Source organism: Staurois parvus, unplaced genomic scaffold (assembly GCF_062004578.1).
Source record: "Staurois parvus isolate SC_StPar_1 unplaced genomic scaffold, SC_StPar_1.0 ptg000173l, whole genome shotgun sequence".
Classification (NCBI taxonomy): Eukaryota; Metazoa; Chordata; class Amphibia; order Anura; family Ranidae; genus Staurois; species Staurois parvus.
The window spans coordinates 5,022,053-5,042,885 of record NW_028317969.1 but is presented as its reverse complement, the minus strand read 5'-3'; the positions used below and the strand labels follow the sequence as shown (position 1 = coordinate 5,042,885).

The following is a 20,833-nucleotide window of genomic DNA, read 5'->3' as shown; positions in this document are numbered from 1 at the left end:
ATCTTTGCGCATCTATCTTTGCGCTGAGAGAGCGCCACACGACACACTCCCAACACAGAGACTGGGGTCTCACTGAGAATCTTCGGTCCCGTGCTAACGATCGGGACCTGGAACTCTTGATTTTGGGTCACTGGATCGATATGATAGCCTCTGATTGGCTATCACAGTGATCAGTCATTCTGAAGCCTGCCCCCATATTTTCTGTCTCTATATGGAGGAGAGAGATACATTATACTGTATATCTCTCCTTGCAGAGAAAAAAAAGACAACAGTGTGTAAAAAAAAAAAAATATTATTAATAATAATTTAAAAAAAAAACCTAGATCAAAGTTTGATCTAGGTCAGTGCCAGGGTTAGTGTTTGGGTCAAAGTCAGGGTCAAAGGTCAAGGTCAGGGACAGGTTTTTTTTTTTTTATTAGGATCAGTGTCAGTTTGTTTTAGGTAGGATAAAGCTTTTTTTTTTTTTTTTTAAATCGCACTACTGTTTCTGGACTGTACTACGGGTACAAACCACATCTAACATACACATATGTGATATTGCTGTGATCATCGGGGGCAGGAGAATTTATTTTGGATTGTTCTTTGGTGGTAGGCTATGGTAGTAGCAAGAAATATTCAACTAAATTTAAAAAAATATTTTTTACTATTTTGGGCCAATTTTCCTTTGATAATAAAACCAAAAATCAGGAGATGTCCATTACCATTTACCACCAAAAGAAAACCCAATTTGTCCTGAAAAAAAACAAGGTATAATCCACCTGGATGTACAAAGTGGTTATGATGATACAATGTGTACGGTTTTATTAACATGTCAAAGTTGTAAAATTGTGCTTAGGCATTAACATTTGTTTTACCCTTAGGTCGGAAGGGGTTAATTGCTGTAATACTTGATGCCTGTGACAACAGATGGTTAGCTGTACACAGAGGTTTCCATCATGGGAGTGTACAAATCTGGTGGCTATGTACAGGTGAAACTTGAAAAATTAGAATATCGTGCAAAAGTTCATTTATTTCAGTAATGCAACCTAAAAGGTGAAACTAACATATGAGATAGAGTCATTACATGCAAAGCAAGATAGTTCAAGCCGTGATTTGTCATAATTGTGATGATTATGGCTTACAGCTCATGAAAACCCCAAATCCACAATCTCAGAAAATGAGAATATTACATGCAATCAATAAAACAAGGATTGTACATAGAACAATATCGGACCTCTGAAAAGTATAAGCATGCATATGTACTCAGTACTTGGTTTGGGCCCCTTTTGCAGCAATTACTGCCTCAATGCGGCGTGGCATGGAAGCTATCAGCCTGTGGCACTGCTGAGGTGTTATGGAAGACCAATCAAGCACGGTAATCCCACAGCCATTGAACCAGGTTTTGGTGCTTTTGGCAGTGTGGGCAGGTGCCAAGTCCTGCTGGAAAATGAAGTCAGCATCCCCATAAAGCTCGTCTGCGGAAGGAAGCATGAAGTGCTCCAAAATTTCCTGGTAGACGGCTGTGTTGACCCTGGACTTAATGAAGCACAGTGGACCAACACCAGCAGATGACATGTCTCCCCAAATCAACACAGACTGTGGAAACTTCACACTGGACTTCAAGCATCTTGCAGTGTGTGCCTCTCCATTCTTCCTCCATACTCTGGGTCCTTGGTTTCCAAATGAGATGCAAAAGTTGCTCTCATCAGAAAAGAGGACTTTGGACCGCTGAGCAACAGACCAGGTCTGTTTTTCTTTAGCCCAGGTAAGACGCTTCTGACGTTGTTTGTTGTTCAGGAGCAGCTTGACAAGAGGAATATGACATTTGAAGCCCATGTCCAGGATCCGTCTGTGTGTGTTGGCTCTTGATGCACTAACTTCAGCCTCAGTCCACTCCTTGTGAAAGTCCCCAACACTTTTGAATGGCCTTTTCCTGACAATCCTCTCCAGGCTGCGGTCATCCCTGCTGCTTGTGCACCTTTTTCTTCCACACTTTTCCCTTCCACATAACTTTCTATTAATGTGCTTTGATACAGCACTTTGGGAACATCCAACTTTTTTTGCAATTACCTTTTGAGGCTTTCCCTCCTTAAGGAGGGTGTCAATGATGGTTTTCTGCACAACTGTCAGGTCAGCAGTCTTTTCCATGATTATGATTCCTACTGAACCAGACTGAGAGGCCATTTAAAGGCTCAGGAACCCTTTGCAAATGTTATGGCTTAATTAGCTGATTAGAGTGGGACACTTTGAGCCGAGAATATTGCACCTTTTCACAATATTCTCATTTTCTGAGATTGTTGCCAAATTAATATATGCAGACAAACTGACACGAAGTTGCTATACCTTTATGTTGCTTCAGACCTCCTTTGGAGATGGAATCCTGTATTGCCATGTATGCTGGGCTTCTATGGAGATGTCGGTATAGAGCAGTGTAATCAGTAACAGCGTTGCTGGTGTGCTGTGATTTCCGGTGCACACCCAGAGGCAGATTTTTAACATTCCCCGCTGCCTCTGCTCACAGTTCGCTGATGGGAACTTACACAAGGTTTGGATATGTGCACCGACACCATGTGAACATCATCATGCTATGACATAACTTAGATTCGTCAGGACGTAAACTACTAAGTGATTTTGCTGTAACATGATCATTTTTCATTTCTACTCCTATACCTCTCAGACGTTCAACCATTTACAATGTTTCTTGCCAAATTAATATATGCAGACAAACTGACACAAAGACCACGGAAAACAACTGTGGTGGATGACCGAAGAATTCTTTCCCTGGAGAAGAAAACACCCTTCACAACAGTTGGCCAGATCAAGAACACTCTCCAGGAGGTAGGTGTATGTGTGTCAAAGTCAACAATCAAGAGAAGACATCACCAGAGTGAATACAGAGGGTTCACCACAAGATGGAAACCATTGGTGAGCCTCAAAAACAGGAAGGCCAGATTAGAGTTTGCCAAACGACATCTAAAAAAGCCTTCACAGTTCTGGAACAACATCCTATGGACAGATGAGACCAAGATCAACTTGTACCAGAGTGATGGAAAGAGAAGAGTATGGAGAAGGAAAGGAACTGCTCATGATCCTAAGCATACCACCTCATCAGTGAAGCATGGTGGTGGTAGTGTCATGGCGTGGGCATGTATGGCTGCCAATGGAACTGCTTCTCTTGTATTTATTGATGATGTGACTGCTGACAAAAGCAGCAGGATGAATTCTGAAGTGTTTCGGGCAATATTATCTGCTCATATTCAGCCAAATGCTTCACAACTCATTGGACGCCGCTTCACAGTGCAGATGGACAATGACCCAAAGCATACTGCAAAAGCAACCAAAGAGTTTTTTAAGGGAAAGAAGTGGAATGTTCTGCAATGGCCAAGTCAATCACCTGACCTGAATCCGATTGAGCATGCATTTCACTTGCTGAAGACAAAACTGAAGGGAAAATGCCCCAAGAACAAGCAGGAACTGAAGAGAGTTGCAGTAGAGGCCTGGCAGAGCATCACCAAGGATGAAACCCAGCGTCTGGTGATGTCTATGCGTTCCAGACTTGTAATTGACTGCTATTGTCTCACCCAGGTCTGACTCCCACGCCATTTGGAAGGATGGCTTATGGTGTTGACTATTGAACAGAACAGCCCCGAAATTCCCCCCTCAGGAAGCAGCGGCCCGTAGACATTTATTCTCAAACAGGGTACTAGTCTTACTCTGTAGCTCCAAAATTCCCCGAGCAAACATGCGTTTGGTGGACAGTACTGCCTGCCACACAGGACCCATTCAGGTCACCGAGGCCACGCTGCAGCCGCCCCACATTGCACACAGTTGTGCAGCTTTTAGGGGTTAAAACAGAGAACATGCAGTGAAGAAGTGACACAAGGCCCCTCTCACTGCCTGTCAAACGCCCTCTGAAAAGTGATCCACAGGGCTAACGTGTAAAACTGAACTGAATTCAGATTTATTTCTGGGTGGAGCTGTGAATGAAATGAGGGGTAGGCAACTGTGGCTCTCTAGTTGTTATGAAACTACATTTCCCATGAGGCATTGCAACATTACAAACCCGACAGTTACAGCTTTGACTTGCAGAGGAATGATGGAACTTGTAGTCCTGGAGAGCCGCAGGTTGCTTACCCCTGAATACCTAGGCCAGCCTGGGTGCCTTGGCAGCGGACACGTGCTCAGGTCTCAGCCCAGGCACAGACCACGTGCTTAGAGCACAGTCATCCACAGGCTGGTCAATGGGCCTGGTAAACACCACGCGATTACCTCCCAGGGATTTTCCCCATACGCTCAGTTGCTAGGCAAATTAGCCTAGCCTAGCAACCAATCGCGGCGTGATTTCACCAACCGGGTCCGCCTTCCTCTTTCCCCGCCTCCTCTCGCTGACGCTAGCGGCCCTCCGGACCAATGAGAGCCGAGGTGGGCAGCTCCCTCCGCAGCTGCTGTTCAAACGCCTGTGTGTGACGCGTCAGCGCCATTTTGTCCGTGAAGGCCGTCCGCGAGTGGTGGGGGAGAGCTCGACGAGCGGCCGGTAGAGCCTTTCGCACGATGCTGGCGGCCGGTTCCCGTTAGTCTCCAACCGATCCCACATCCTCCGCGCGGTCCGCTCACACGTCACTTCTCCTTCACCATGGCGGGGGACGAGGCCCGGGAAGACGCCTGCCGGGAGTACCAGTCGTCATTGGAGGACCTGACCTTCAACAGCAAGCCTCACATCAACATGCTGACCATCCTGGCCGAGGAGAACTTGCAGTTCGCCAAGGATATCGTCACTCTTATCGAAGCGCAAATCGCTAAGGTTTTTATGACTAAAGCCTTTTATTTTACTCTAAGGGTCCCCAAGTCTCAGATAGGGCCCCCAAGTCTCAGGGTCCCCAAGTCTCAGGCCCCACCACATCGTCTACACCCTCCCCCATTCCTGTCAGACGATCTCCTCACATGGCAAGATGGCGCCCAGCTCTCTCCCCTCTCCTTCCTTCACCGCCGCCATCTTGTTTTCCTCCATTCCTCAGAGTGCGAGAGGGCAGAGATAGACGAGGCCAGACTTCCCAGTGTAGGTTGTGGTGAGGAGGAGGGGCCATCCTTCCCAGTATAGATTGTGGTGGGGGGCCATCCTTCCCAGTATAGGTTGTGGTGGGGGGCCATCCTTCCCAGTATAGGTTGTGGTGGGGGGCCATCCTTCCCAGTATAGGTTGTGGTGGGGGGCCATCCTTCCCAGTATAGGTTGTGGTGGGGGGCCATCCTTCCCAGTATAGATTGTGGTGGGGGGCCATCCTTCCCAGTATAGATTGTGGTGGGGGGCCATCCTTCCCAGTATAGATTGTGGTGGGGGGCCATCCTTCCCAGTATAGATTGTGGTGGGGGGCCATCCTTCCCAGTATAGATTGTGGTGGGGGGCCATCCTTCCCAGTATAGGTTGTGGTGGGGGGCCATCCTTCCCAGTATAGGTTGTGGTGGGGGGCCATCCTTCCCAGTATAGGTTGTGGTGGGGGGCCATCCTTCCCAGTATAGGTTGTGGTGGGGGGACCATCATTCCCAGTATAGGTTGTGGTGGTGGGGGGGGCCATCCTTCCCAGTATAGGTTGTGGTGGTGGGGGGGGCCATCCTTCCCAGTATAGGTTGTGGTGGTGGGGGGGGGAGCCATCCTTCCCAGTATAGGTTGTGGTGGTGGGGGGGGGAGCCATCCTTCCCAGTGTAGGTGGTGGTGGTGGGGGGGGGCGCCAGCCTTCCCAGTGTAGGTGGTGGTGGGGGGGGGCGCCAGCCTTCCCAGTGTAGGTGGTGGTCGGGGGGGCGCCAGCCTTCCCAGTGTAGGTGGTGGTGGGGGGGGCGCCAGCCTTCCCAGTGTAGGTGGTGGTGGGGGGGGCGCCAGCCTTCCCAGTGTAGGTGGTGGTGGGGGGGGCGCCAGCCTTCCCAGTGTAGGTGGTGGTGGGGGGGGGCGCCAGCCTTCCCAGTGTAGGTGGTGGTGGGGGGGGGCGCCAGCCTTCCCAGTGTAGGTGGTGGTGGGGGGGGCGCCAGCCTTCCCAGTGTAGGTGGTGGTGGGGGGGGCGCCAGCCTTCCCAGTGTAGGTGGTGGTGGGGGGGGCGCCAGCCTTCCCAGTGTAGGTGGTGGTGGGGGGGGCGCCAGCCTTCCCAGTGTAGGTGGTGGTGGGGGGGGCGCCAGCCTTCCCAGTGTAGGTGGTGGTGGGGGGGGCGCCAGCCTTCCCAGTGTAGGTGGTGGTGGGGGGGGCGCCAGCCTTCCCAGTGTAGGTGGTGGTGGGGGGGGCGCCAGCCTTCCCAGTGTAGGTGGTGTGGAAACATATTCCCTATACAGAGTGTATGGAGCTCAGCCATCCCAGTATAGTTTGCATGTAGCTGTATGGGGCCCATCCTTCCCAGTATAGGTTGTGTAGTGTCTGGCCTTCCCTGTATAGGTTATATAAAGTATAGACTGCTAGGGACACGGCTTATACAGCATACCTTCCCAGTGTAGATTGTAGAACGCTCAGTCTTCCCTGTAGTGTGCAGACCTCATGCTTTCCCAGTATAGATTGTATGGAGCCTGTTTATTCCAGTATAGATTATATAAAGTTCAGTCTTCCCAGTAAAGATTGTTTTAGAGCCAATGTCTTCCCAGTATGATCTGTGTAGTGCCTGTGCCTTCCCGGTATGGACTGCTAGGGACACAGTTTATGTAGCATACCTTTCCCAGTGTAGATTGTATAGAGCCTCTGCTTTCCCTGTATGGACCTCATGCTTTTCCAGTGCAGATTATATAACACTCCGTCTTCCCAGTATAGATTGTATTAGAGCCAGTGCCTTCCCAGTATAGATTGTATTAGAGCCAGTGCCTTCCCAGTATAGATTGTATTAGAGCCAGTGCCTTCCCAGTATAGATTGTATTAGAGCCAGTGCCTTCCCAGTATAGACTACTTGGGACACAGCTTATGCAGCATACCTTTCCCAGTGTAGATTGTTTAAAGCTCAGTCTTTCCCTGTATAGTGCCCGTGCTTTCCCATTATGGAGCCCATGCCTTCCCAGTGTAGACTGTATAGAGCCTTGGCTTTCTCTGTATAGACCTCATGCCTTCCCAGTATAGATTGTATAGCCCCTATTCCTACACAGTATAGATTGTATAGACCCCATTCCTACACAGTATAGATTGTATAGACCCCATTCCTACACAGTATAGATTGTATAGACCTCATGCCTTCCCAGTATAGATTGTATAGACCTCATGCCTTCCCAGTATAGATTGTATAGACCTCATGCCTTCCCAGTATAGATTGTATAGACCTCATGCCTTCCCAGTATAGATTGTATAGACCTCATGCCTTCCCAGTATAGATTGTATAGACCTCATGCCTTCCCAGTATAGATTGTATAGACCTCATGCCTTCCCAGTATAGATTGTATAGACCTCATGCCTTCCCAGTATAGATTGTATAGACCCCATTCCTTCCCAGTATAGATTGTATAGACCCCATTCCTTCCCAGTATAGATTGTATAGACCCCATTCCTACCCAGTATAGATTGTATAGACCTCATGCCTTCCCAGTATAGATTGTATAGCCCCTATTCCTACACAGTATAGATTGTATAGAGCTTCTGCTCCCACTGTATGGACCTCATGCCTTCCTAGTATAGACACAATTCCTACCCTGTACAGATTGTATAGAGCCTGTGCCTTCCCAGTATATATTGGGTGGGGCCCGGCCTCCCTGGCCAGCATAGGCTGTATGGGGCCAGGGTTTTGTTTTCCTTTTGGACCACTTTTTTAACTGTGATTTACCTTTCAGAGGCAGGATCCCAACATCCCTATTAGTCAGGGACCCCTTACAGACATTGGGCAGCTGATGACCCCTGGTAGTACCCCTGGGTAGCCAGGATCCATTACAGCTATTCAGTATAGTGAATGTTAGTGATCCAGTCCTTGGTAGCCCAGTTGTTTACCATCTTCCTGGTGCTCACTGTAGACAGTTCTCATTCAAAGACCTAGCTGTAGACATGATTAGGCTAGCGTTCTGCAGGCTACCTTGCCCTCTGTTAGCCATTCTGGCCCTCACTGCACTCATCCTTATGAGTGTTAGTCTTGTTAGGATAAGGGTACCAAAGAAATATCTCTGGGCCCTGTTGGGTAAAGTCTTCTGCTGGGCAGTTCTTTTAACAGGATGACACCACTCTGACCCTTCTCATAGCCATTTTGACTCCTGCCCTGTCATTGCCCATCTCACACCTCTGAAGTAAAGATTTTCTTCCAACTAGAAAAGAGGTGCCAGAAGCATAGCTACAGGCGTTGAGGCTAGCTAGAGCCCTGCATTGCCTTGTTAGGCCATTACTTCCTACTGATAGCACCAAAACGCACTGACCCCTCTAAGCCATTTTGACTCCTTCCTGCTTTTATTCTGTCATCTAGAGTCATGAGTCTTCCATTATGACTGGGGTAGCAGATGGTTTTGTACATTTAGCTTAAGGCCCTCTCTTCCATTATTTCTACCCTCTTCACATTCCTAAGGCAAGGATATGGGTTTCTAAGACAAGGGTGCCAGTTATATAGCTCTGGACACTTCATTTAGAACTCTTCCGTCTTGCTTCTTATGGGATGGCATGACGCCGGGATGCCCCTCTTAGCCATTTTCAATTCATCCCTACACTCTCATTGCTCCCCTCCCCTAGGGCAAGGTCATATACTAGAACAGGGGTGTCCAGCCTATAGATTGAAACTCTAAATTGTTGGTCCCCATACATAGTAATCAGATATTTCTGTCAATTGGAGGACAGCACTTGCACTTATTTTAGGTCACTGTCTGTATAGTAATGTCCACTCTGCAGCTTCATGAGTACTTTAAAGCCAAAACCTGTTTTTATTTTGCATAGAGGAGGGGCTGCTGACAGATTTTTCTTTTTCCATCTGTGTCTGGGAGTTTTCCATTGGAAGATTTCCCTTTCTGTTGGCAACTCAGAATTTTGGATTTCTTGACATTGGCTCTAACCCCTCCACTCTACAAAGTATAAAAGACTACAGTTTAGAAAATTGGATCAAGTAAAACATGCTCTTTCTATTTGGTGGCGTGAGGTGAGGATTAGACCACCTTTCACCATTTTTTTTTTTATTATTTTATTTTTTTTTCTCTTTGTCCCTGTTTGAAACATTCACCCCTTTGTACTGCTGACCATTCACATACAGTGAGGGAAGAGGCAAATAAATATATAAAAAAGTATATCCTCGGAGCAAGAGATTAGTGGTGATCCTTCAGTGGGGGGCAAGTACTCGCCCTGCTATCACTGCCGTTCCTGCACAAGGAGCATTTTCTCATAGTCTGTTGCATCTTCAGAAAAGTATGTTATGGGTAATCTCCCCAGCAGGACACTAAAAAAAAGTCCGTGGTTTTAACCATGCTTTACTCTATTCAGACAAAAAACAGTTTTGGCTTTACATGTACGCTGAGGTCACTAGCCTCTGCTTTCCCAAGATGGCAGATTAGAGGGTAAAACAAAATGTAAAGCAGGGAAGTCAAAAGATCGGTTATATAAATTGTGTTGTCATATGCTTTGTACTGTTCTCAAATCCTTTGTTTCCTTCTGTTGGAGTACTCCTTGGAGATTGATTTTAGCAGGCCATCAGGATACATCTTTCAGTCTGAAAAGATATAACTGATGGCTAGTAGTGTTGATTCTTTCTCTTCCCTGCCTTGCAGTGTTTGTCAAAGTGGCTGTGTAATATAAGATCATATCCATGTTCTTGCCCAATACCCTCCATGTGTCTGTACTCTACATGTTCACAGATGGGGAACACAGATCTGTTGCTTGGTGCATGTCAATGCAAAATGAAGATAATGCAGTACATCTCTGCAATACATGCATACTACCTGTGTGTATCCCATTAAAGACCATGCAAGTACAGATAAATACCTGTTGTTTCTGAAATACGCTCAGCTCCTAGGTCCCGTTGTGGGCTGAAGGCACACAGCCGAGATTTGTTAAAATGTATCTGGACAAATATCCATATATTGGGTACATACAGCATTCATTGACCACTTTAGCACGGGAGTAAGGTTGCCTTTTTTGACGTATATAAGTGATGCGTATGTCACACTGAGCTAGTCCACACTTTCAGGATCAAAGTAGGAAGTGGCTGACAGGTGATGGTAGTGAGTGGTCTTTATGTGGATCAGAAATGGCACCCAGCAGAATGGTATTTGTGCCCTCCCTGTCCCCAATTATCCAACCACTCTTGTGTCCCTACAACATAAAGGGCTAGTTATCTGTAGTTGGAGATAAGAACTGGGAAGGATAAACAGCTAATGGGTATATGCAGAGCACACAGGAGAGCTCAGCAGGTTTCTTGCTTAGAAAGTTGTATTTACAGATTAAAAGGAAGCGATAAGAGGAGCTCATTTTTAGATTGTACATGCAGCAGATCTAGATTAGCCATTGGATGTGATAGTTTACGTCTGGGGAAAACCCATGACTCGTGTAACCAGCCACACATTGCAGCTTTTTTATTCAATGGAAGCACTTGTTTTACTCAAGGTTTTGATATTAGATTTACTCTAAAGCTAACTTTGTGGAAAAACTTTATATTTGTACGTTTGCTATGTAAATATACCTCTGATTGGTGTCCCATGTGTGGATGGTGCTGCTATTGCTTTCCTTCATACCACAAAACTCTTAATTGCTAAGCCCTCTTACACTGAAACTAGCAGTTCCAGCTCTCATACTTGCTAGTGGGTAGCTGGATCTCCACTTTCCTCTGTTCTGTTCATATAACATCTTGTTGCATTTTCACATGATACAAGTTGTTCTGTGAATGGACAAGGGGAAATCATGGGTGTTCATCCACTGCTCTCCCCTCATCCATCCACAGGACGGTACTTTGTCTTTTAAGTACGAGAGCCGGGAGTTGCAGTGCTTACAGTTGTCTAGAATGAATGAATCCAATAGTTTTACCTAACACAGCACCATCCACCCATCCCATCATTAAAGTATTTTATGTTTACATGGCAAAAGTCCAAACTTTTTTTCATGGAGTACAGCTTTACATTTTGGACAGAGCAGGGATTCTTTAAAACCTGTGTGGTCTTTCTTTTGCTCTCTGTCTCTGATGTAACTATCTCACTTTGACCTGTTGACCATTGTCCCTGAGGCAGATCATAAGAGTTAAGACAGCCTCTCCAATGAAACAATGGGGGGGAAATGTTGAGCTTTACTATAAAAGTGCTAGCTGGATCTTGCAGCAAATTACACAGGCAGTTTAACTGTTTTACAGTTATGCAATTTAGCAGGATATTGGTGGTTCCTGTTTTGCTTTTTGATTTACCATTTTCTCTAACTAAACGCTATTTTAAGGTAACAGTATTTAGGTTCTCTACCTAAAAACTGTTATGGTAGGTCCCCCTAAATTCTTTTTATTTTTTCATGGCCTCATCTGTTCTATTCATGTAACTATAGTAGGTTAAGTTAACTGGAGTCCTATACTTTGTAAATAGGTACTATCCCCTACATACAATTTGGTATTCACTGGTATATATGGAAATTCAAATTGGAGCTGGATTAGTTAAATTGTCTTGTGTAGCTTGCATCTCCAAGGATCCTCATTTCCGCTAAGCAGCCTTTTGCCCGTTTCCCACTGACGTACTTTAAACATGTTTTTTGCACCATTTTGTCTTTTTGAGTTTTAGTGCACATTCTCTATTTGAATAAATGGCTTTGAAATGTGTGATTGGTATGCTATAATATGTAAATAAAATGTATGAAATTTGTTATTTGTCTTTTTTTATTTACTACTGTTTATTGCATCTGTTTATTGAAAGGTTGAACAGGGTAAAAAAATGGTTGACACTGGTGGGAGGTGGTTATGAATGTATTTCAGTGGTATTTAATGATTGCAGTATCCAATGAAAACTAGCGTGGTACCATTTTATATCTATAAATGTACATACCTTTTTAAAGGCCAACATAGCTTGTAAAAGCAATCTCAACACTGTTCTATTTGGGATTCTGGGAGCATGTAAAATCAGTCCTTTGACTAGACACGTAGCAGTTTGATAACTAAGCTAGACATTGGGATGTTGACATTGGGTTCTGGAGAAAGTTGTGCAATAGTCTTTATACATTTACATAAGGTCCTTTCTAGTGCCATAGTCAGACACATAGCTCCCTTTCACATACATACGTACATTACATTCACATCAACATTCTTAGGGTTTTAAAATATTCACTGACTGTGTTACAGGTTTTAAAAACACACATGCCCCAGGAGTTGAAGGCCTCTTTCAGACAGCTGATTAGCTTCTCTGCCATTAGGAAACTGGCGTTCTTGCTGGCGGAGAAACTTTAAACCCATTCACGAAATGTGTGAATAGCTGTGGCGGCCAGGTTCATACCCTGTGCATATCGATGGCTAGCTCCGCTGCTATTCACATATACCCATATGCATGTTGGGCCTCTGTCTCAGGACACAGACCCGGACCTGGCATTCTGACTCCATAGAAACTTTATAATTCTCCATTCTCAATGCAGCCATAGGACAGAGTACTGCTGCATTCAGATGTGGCACTTCTCATTCAGCTGCAGCGGCATAATCGCCTGTCTGAAGGAGGCGCAAACCTAAAGGGTATATTTTTGTTCTTGTCTGAACAGTATTTAAATACTGACGTTGGTTCTGTACCCTGTGGGGAAACTGGACAAACACGCCACTTTAAAAGGTGACTAATGTGGCAGAAACTGAACAGGTGACACCTGCTTTGCAGGAGGGGTAATCTCGCTTTCCTGAGCAGATATTTAAACAGGTGGAAACATTCACAAGTTTTAACTGCTTGCTACCTCTGAGTACTTCATGCTGTACACATCTGGAAAATAATGTGGAAGATGCAGTATATACTTGGCTGTTCAAAAAGGAAAAAAAATAAATAAAATCTTCAGCAGTTGCCAGATGGAGTCGAATGTATATAACGCCTTCAAGCATGGAGAAATGTTTCCTCTGGTCATCGGGCCTGGAGATCCCTAAGAGAATGCAACTTAATTGTTGAAAATTTTTTAAAGCATTCAGTTTCAAACAAAAACGGATATATCTTAAATCAAGAGGCTAACTTAAAATGGTAACCCTAATATTTTGCTATTTGCTTGTGGAGATCTCAAGAGTAATTTTTCTAAAATTTAAATTCTTTTTTTTTGCTCTTCGTTGCACGTGGGGATCAGTTAATCTTAAAGCCATGTTCTTCCCTTGGTTTGTATAGAAATGGGATCAGTAAACTGGGCTGATGTCTTGTCGTATTAAACTTATCAGTTTTCTTTTATTTAGGCACCTAGCACAGAGAAGCTTCCAGTCATGTATCTTATGGATTCCATTGTTAAAAATGTTGGAAGAGACTATCTTGCTGCGTTTGCTAAAAACATAGTTTCCACGTTTGTTATTGTGTTTGAAAAGGTATAGATAATTCCTGAAACTTCTGTATTGCTATAGCTTGAATGTTTGTATGGTTGATCTAGCTTAAGTGATGTGCCACATTATTAGGCCTCATTCATACAAGCATGCAATTGTATGGATTTATAGGACCATTCTAAATTGGTGTAATGATTTTTAAATGGTATAATTCATATTGCATTTACCTACATTCCAGTGTGTTTAGACAAAAATAGAAGTCTGTGCATCCAGGGGGCAGATCAGACACTCCGAACGTGTAAACTCTAGGGTTTCACCGATGGCTTATATTGTAAAGCATAGAGCAAACTGTTGGCGCTATATAAATCCTGTATAATAGGTTTGGTTTTTTTTTTTTTTTTTTAATCTGAGTACTGAGACTTGTGCTGAAAGGATAAGTTCACCTTTTAGAAAAAATGCACTTTTTTTTTTTTTTTGCAGGTAAAAAAAAGTGCATTTATTTTTGTCTGCAGGAGCCTTTAATCCAGTCTGCAGACTTGTCAGTTTATCTGCTTGCATGTACGGGATGTATGAGCAAGCAGATATACTGACAGGAAGAATGAACTGCCCTGTGGTAGTTCATTGAGGGCTACAAGCTGATAACCGCTAAGGCTGTCGGGTGTTGTAGTCTCTCAGTCATCTGATGCTGCCGTGTGGGCAGATCCACGCACAGCCACGTGGTGTTTGGTTTTTTTTTTTTTTTTTGTTAGCTAACGAGGGGAGAGAAGATTCCCCCGCTAGCTGTGAAAGTGGGGGACGGTCTGATCAGAAAGGTGAATTTATCTTTTACGTTCTCGCCGATACAAATTACAATGCCATTTGAGTCCATACAAAATGAATGGTCTCAAATCGCACTGCAAAGAATTGCATATGATTTGAACAGGAATGCAATGCAATTCCTGTCTGATTCACGTGCGGTTTCCTGCACCACGCCTGTGTGAACCCAGGCTGAAGTCATTGACAAGCGTGGGTAACACAGGAGCAGTGGGAGAAACCACATGTGTTTTGCATTCCTGTTCAAATCGCATTTGATTCTTTGCAGTGTGATTTGAGCTAATTTGTTTTGTATGGGCTCAAATCGCACTGCAATGGTATCAGTTTAGGTATCAGAACATTTGCACGAGTATAAGTACTGGTGCAAATGCTCGGTATCGTTACAGCCCTAGTAAACTGAGTGCAGGAGAAAGCGATCTGGGAAGTATAACATTTATGTTTCCAGATAATTTTCTCTTGCGTTAAATAAAATAAATGCAGGTGACCTGCATGAATGAGGCCTAAATGTTTGAAAATAATTATTTTGATCTCCGTATCAACCAATGAGATGTTCCTTTTTTTAGATTTTCTGCTGTATGAAAATATCCAAGGTAGAATCTGGGCAGAATATAAACTTTTTTTTTTTTTTTTTTGAAACTCAGTACGCAAAGTTGAGTATAGCTTGTTTTGGCATTTGTGTCCTAGCAGGTCCTGAATATCTGACCTGAGAACAAAAATCTGAACAAACTCTGGATTTAGAATTATGGAAAGGAATCAAAGCTCAGCTCCTGGAGACTAACTTAAATTCTCGCAGTGTGGTTGTGCCCACATTGAGAGGGTTAACTGCTTGTTTAGTTCTAGGGGACATAGAAATGTACTTAGCCAGTCCTCCGCACTGCTAGAGCAACCCCCCGCAGCATCTTCTCCCCCAATTCTCTAGCAGTCTAAGGTCCTGATGTCAAGACCAATGCAAGGTTCACAGCACTGCATTGGACGTAATGATGCGGAGGAATGGTGCACCGTCTGCCGGGTAAGTACTTTTACTAGAATAAATGAGCAGTTAGAATTTTCAGTTTTCTTGGGAGTTGGGCTTTAATTTAGAAACATCACAGAAAGTTTCCTGGCAGGCTAGTTTAAGGGCCTGGCTTTATCCTGCCTCAATGAAAAACTTTTGTGAATGTTCAACTTTTGTTCTCTGTAAGATAATTTACTAATGTTTCTTTACATTTCAGCTGTTTTCAGTATAGAATCTACCTTGATATGACTAGTTCAGGTCCATTCATGTTGCTGTGTGTTAAAATGCATGCATTTCTGTGTGTTTTTTTTTCTCTTTTTCTTTTAGCACATGCCAAAAGCAGGAAAATTGCAATAAAAACATTTGAAAGCATCTGCCTTTAGATTTACAGCAAACATGATTGTGCATGTGCCATATGCCAAATGTATGCACTTCTAGTAAAGTCGGGCCCTGTTTGTGACATTTTTAAAATCGATCACTCAGCTGCTTCAGCAGCCAATTTTGTTATGTAAATTTGACTTTAAATGCCTATGCAGGATGCAGTTGGATGAGCTGTCAAGACGCAAAAACTTGTTCTGTCATTTCCAGGTGGATGAAAACACTAGAAAAAGTTTGTATAAGTTGCGTTCCACGTGGGAAGACATTTTTACTTCAAAGAAATTATATGCACTTGATGTGAGGGTCAACCAGGTAGACCCAGCATGGCCTGTCAAGCCTTTACCCCCTAATGTGAACACATCTAGCATCCATGTGAATCCTAAATTCTTGAACAAAGTAAGTATTTTAGATGTGCATTTTTCTTCTAAATACAAAGTGTATAATTTTGCCAGCACTCCCTTGCTGACACAATTATTTCTCTGCTTATCTTAGTCCTCCAAAGGATAACTTGATCGTTTTCAGGTTTTCTGTGAAATGGTGCTTAATAAAAGTGGTGTTTAAATAACTCTTGTGTTTTTAATCTTGATATTAAACCTCTTTCAATAGTTGTTGCAATTTAGCAACATGTTTGTTTTTAAAGCCCACCTTTTATTCTTTTCAATAGCCAGAGGAATCTACACCACCTGCTATATCGGTGCCAAAACTTGTCCAATCTCGCCCTATTAAAACTGAAGCACCAAAGGCTCATCTTTCACAAGAACAGCTTATAAGACAGCAGTTACTTATGAAGCAAAAACAGTTGTTAGAGCTTCAGCAAAAGAAGTTGGAGTTAGAATTAGAGCAGACAAAGGCGCAACTGGTAAGTCATGTTTACACGTTCATGTAATTGCTTCCAGAGTAACATGGTTGAATCCATGTAAATGCAAATAACTGTTAGTGCTTTTTTAAGACTTTTATTAATAAAAAAAAAAATTATACTTGCCTATTCTGTCAAGGGTTTTGCACAGAGCAGTCCTTCTCGAGTCCCCCGCTGGCGCTCCTGGCTTTTCCAGTGTACAAAGTGCCCCCAGAGCAAGCCACTTGTGTCACTGAGAGAGACAGAATGGAGCCCAGCCTCGTATATTGAGTCTTAAACCAATTTTTATTTTTTCACAGTAAATCCTTTACTTTGTCCGGTAAGATGCATACTATACCGTACTTTTGGAACTTTGTAATGAGTCTGAGAATGAAAATGGGGCAAACTGTCACAGCAAAACATATACACTTGTATATATCTACATATAGTTGTAGGATGTGCCATAGTGGTGTTCATCAAACAAGAGATCCCTGTGCTCAAATCCATGAAGCTAGTGCATGCATTTATCCATCAGGTGCTAAAGGGGTGTAACCACATATTAACACTAGAAATTCTGAACTGGACTGGCCATAGAGGGATTACTTTGACGCAGTTGGCCAGCTTAAGCATGTGTTGCAATATGTGTGAACTAAATATCCCCATTTATTGCATAGTTTGCTTGAAAGGGTATATACCAGTGTGCAGAGGGTCCTTCAGAATTTCTAGTGGTGTTCATGGTTCAGCTATAAGGAACTGTGAAGTGTAAGTGGGCAAAATCAAAATGTCAGCAAGGTTACAGGCTTTAAATGTTTGCTCAGCTCCCCCAGTTTATTCCCATCTTCAGCTGTTTTATATTGGGTACTCTAATATTTTTCAGGCACTACAACATATGAAGTTATTTTTTTTGGCAGTGTAATGACTAATGTATACATTGAAAATACATTAGTTTGTCTCATGCAGGCCATGGTTCCAATTCCGAACGATTTTTGTACGAAAATTGGACCCAAGAATAATCGGCTGATTTTCACTGTTAGTGGGGCAATGGCATCAGCCAGTCTTCATGGTTCCTCCCCATTTCGGTTAACGGGCATGCTGGAAAATGTGTGAGAAACGACCTGATTTTCGAAATCATTGGTGGCACCATCGGATTACAGAACGAATGTTTCGATTTTCGGACCAAAAATCATTCGGAATTGGAACCATGTATGGCATGCAGAAGTTAAGGGTGTTGCATCTTAAAAGGAGTGAGTCAGAAGCACATTAAAGTGGAATTTCACTGTCAATCAACGTTTTAATCCCTATGCTGCTAGCATTAGTAAATAGATTGGAACGTATATCATATTTACTTTACTTTTTTTTTTTTTTCTCCCCCCCCCACACACACACTTCAGTTACGTCCTGGTTTCTATGCAAAGGCAAATGTCAGACATCCCTGGAGTCTTCAGGAGGGGAGGGGGTTTTCTCAGCTAAGCCCTCCCTCCTGCCTGCATGCCTAAGATAAGGGCAAATGGATTCCAGGAAGCACATGCTACATGAATCCATCATATGCCCTTACTGAAGATGGCCACGGGCAGAAAATGATTTACAGCAAAATAAAGCATGGAGACATTGATGGATAGGGGAGTTTGCTTTGAATTTTCATTGAATAGCATTTTTGGTTTGTGGTGTTTTACGGTGTAGTTCCACTTTAAGAAAGAAAATTCTTTGTGGCAATGTTTCATGGCTGCTCCCAGGGATGTTTCAAAATTTGGTGTTTTCTTTTGGTCTTGCCCCCAGTTACTACATGGTACCTGACAGGATGGAGTTCAAAGATTACAATGTATCTTTTACATCAATAACCATTTACCTGTGAGACTTATGAACAGGGTAGCACTTTTTTTAAATGATTGTTGATTGAGTTGAGTTTTGCATATACTCCAGTACTCTTGGTGCCCTGCCCTTCTTTTTTTTTTTTTTTTTTTTTTTTTTTTTTACATTTTTCCTTCATTTAATGTTTGTTTGTCTTATAGGCAAACAGTGTCAGTTCAGTACCTGCAAAGCCTAATGTAATCCCAGAAATTCCACACATGCCTGCTAAGACTGTGCAACCTACTTCTACTACGCTGCCTGAGAAGAACAAGGTTCCTGTGCCCTCTCAGTCTGACAAGGCTCCTCCAGTATCAACCAGAGACCCTAGACTAAACAGGGGAAACCAGCATTCATCACATACAAAGGATCAACCCCATAAAAAGGAAATGAAGACCAATACAATTGCACCACCAGATTCAAAACCCCTAAAATCTGTGCCATCAGACAAAACTAACTTGTCTTCTAAGCAAGAAAAAAATAAGTCAGCGGAAAAGATACCTAAAAAGGATCCTGTACCCTTAGATCTTAAATGTAAGTCAAAATCACCCTCACCACTGATGCCTAAGTTACTGCATGCAAAAGATGGCAAGCCGCCAGTTGCAGATGGTGTCAAAGATTCTGATGCAGGTAGACGTGATCCGAGGTTACGCAAACACATGAGGGACAAATCTGATGATAAACCAGAAGAAATTAAGGAAAAACGAAAAAGCACAGAGAAAAAGGAGGACCACAAATCCTCTGAACATCGACCATCTGGAAATCGGAATAAGACTGTGAATGGTATTGTGCCGAAAAATGATTTGGGTGCTAATGACACGGACAAGCTACACCAAAAACCTGGGAGAAATAGTAATCGAAAAAGGTCCCGGTCACGTTCTCCTAAGTCCAGAAGAGACAGGCGCTCTCCTTTAAAGAGAAGGCAAAGAAGCCAATCTCCGATTCCTCAAAGGAGTCGCTCTCCTATTCCTTCCGTTCCCAAAAACAGCAAGCTGCGCCTACCTGGAAGTAAACCACCTCATACAAGTGACTTTCTAGCAAGTGCAAGAGATGACAGAAGTAAAAGGATTCCCAAACTAGATCCTAGAGATAGCCGGAGGCAAAAAAGGCCCTCGGAGGAGCGGCAGAAAAGACCCTCAGAGGAACGGCAGAAGAGGCCCTCGGAGGAAAGGCAACAAGATGCAGCAACAGCAGTATTTGGTAAATCTGGTTCAGAGCCAAAAGAAAATGTGGAGAATTGGCAAGGATCGAAGATGGGCAAAAGATGGCGACCTGGATGGGAAGAAGGCAAGAAGTGAGTGTGCGCACCCTATGTTATATTTTTATACATTTATTTTGTTTACTGAGGAACCTGTACTCAGAATATGAGTTTTGCCACTGCCGACTTTTAAAAATGCCTGATAGTCATGATCTAGGCTCTTTTGAGGCAGTTTACAGAAATTCTGACTCCTCTACACTCGTTGCAGGTCATAGGCTCAGAGTATTGAAGCCAGAGTTGGTCATGTAACTTGTATTTTTTAGTGGCTGGCAATGGCAGACACCCCTCCCCTCATATGTACTCAAGACAGGTTTGCTTTAAAAGCTACCGTAATTTACATGTAGCTTTTTTGACTGGTTTCTTTTGTATCTGTTATAGTCCTCAGAATGATGAACACCACCATGGCAATAGAACTGCTTATCAAAGACATCGGGACAGCTGGCCTAATAGTAAAGGAATACTTTCTCCCCGCACTCCCAAGCAACAACCGTGGTTAAGTGTGGATGCAAACCTAAAAATCCCAAAAGAGTTAACAAGTGCAAGCAAGGGAGAACTGCTTGAGAAGGTAAGTGTCAAATCAACACGCACAGTTATCAAAGATCTTTTTATTTTAATACCTCATGGAAAAACGTATGCCCTATAAATGCAAGCATGCTTTTCCAGACATTAATTGCTTGGTGCATCCTATCGCTGCTAGATCACTTTTAGTTCAATAGTCAGCCATTTTCCTGCCTGTGTTCTGTGTACAGTATTTAACATTCCCCAGCACAATGTTCTGTGCTGGGATTTTAATTTCCTTCCTTTAAAAGCCACATGCATGGCCGTCGCTGATATCTGTTCCCAGTTAAACTTGGTCACTGTCAGCTAAAACAGTTATCACATGCAGCCTGGAGGTTTTCATGACAAAACACGCCTTCAGTCTGCAGATCCCACTGCAGCCAAAAGTCAGTGGTGTTCATCTGTTTACTATAAGGCCTCATGCACACTGGACGGTTTTTGAAGCTACTTCTAGGGGCATGGGGGCTGTGTGGTTTTTTGTTTTTTTTTCTTCTTTTCTTCTTCTTCTTCCTGCCTTTTCCCTGCATGTTGTCCTGTGTCCATGCACACATGGATTTTTAGCAGCGTTTCTGCGCCAGGGGAAAAAACCCCACTGCCAGTGTGTCCTAAACGATTGACTTACTTAAATGCACCCAGACACTGGGCAGAAAAAAAAATCGCATGACATGCTTAAACACACCGAAACACTAGGTGCGTTTAGCACTTGAACATTAATTTTTTTTCAATTGCTAGAATAAATGATTTATTCCAGCCAAAAAAAAACCTCCCAAATGCTGGATGCGGGTAAATGTGCTACACACGAGCAAGCA

The 20,833-nt window shown here is 43.5% G+C and overlaps 1 protein-coding gene across 1 annotated transcript in view; it reads left to right on the top strand.

The window, feature by feature from the left end:
• Positions 1-4,449: 4,449 nt before the first annotated feature.
• The window catches only part of PCF11 (PCF11 cleavage and polyadenylation factor subunit), a 31,092-nt gene continuing 14,708 nt past the window's right edge, over positions 4,450-20,833 (top strand). Inside the window, exons 1-6 of the mRNA XM_089676773.1 lie at positions 4,450-4,780; positions 13,263-13,388; positions 15,739-15,924; positions 16,193-16,387; positions 18,373-19,502; positions 19,845-20,031. Of these exons, the coding sequence (XP_089532899.1) occupies positions 4,613-4,780; positions 13,263-13,388; positions 15,739-15,924; positions 16,193-16,387; positions 18,373-19,502; positions 19,845-20,031 (1,992 nt within the window). The 5' untranslated portion in view covers positions 4,450-4,612. The remainder of the gene's footprint in view (positions 4,781-13,262; positions 13,389-15,738; positions 15,925-16,192; positions 16,388-18,372; positions 19,503-19,844; positions 20,032-20,833) is intronic.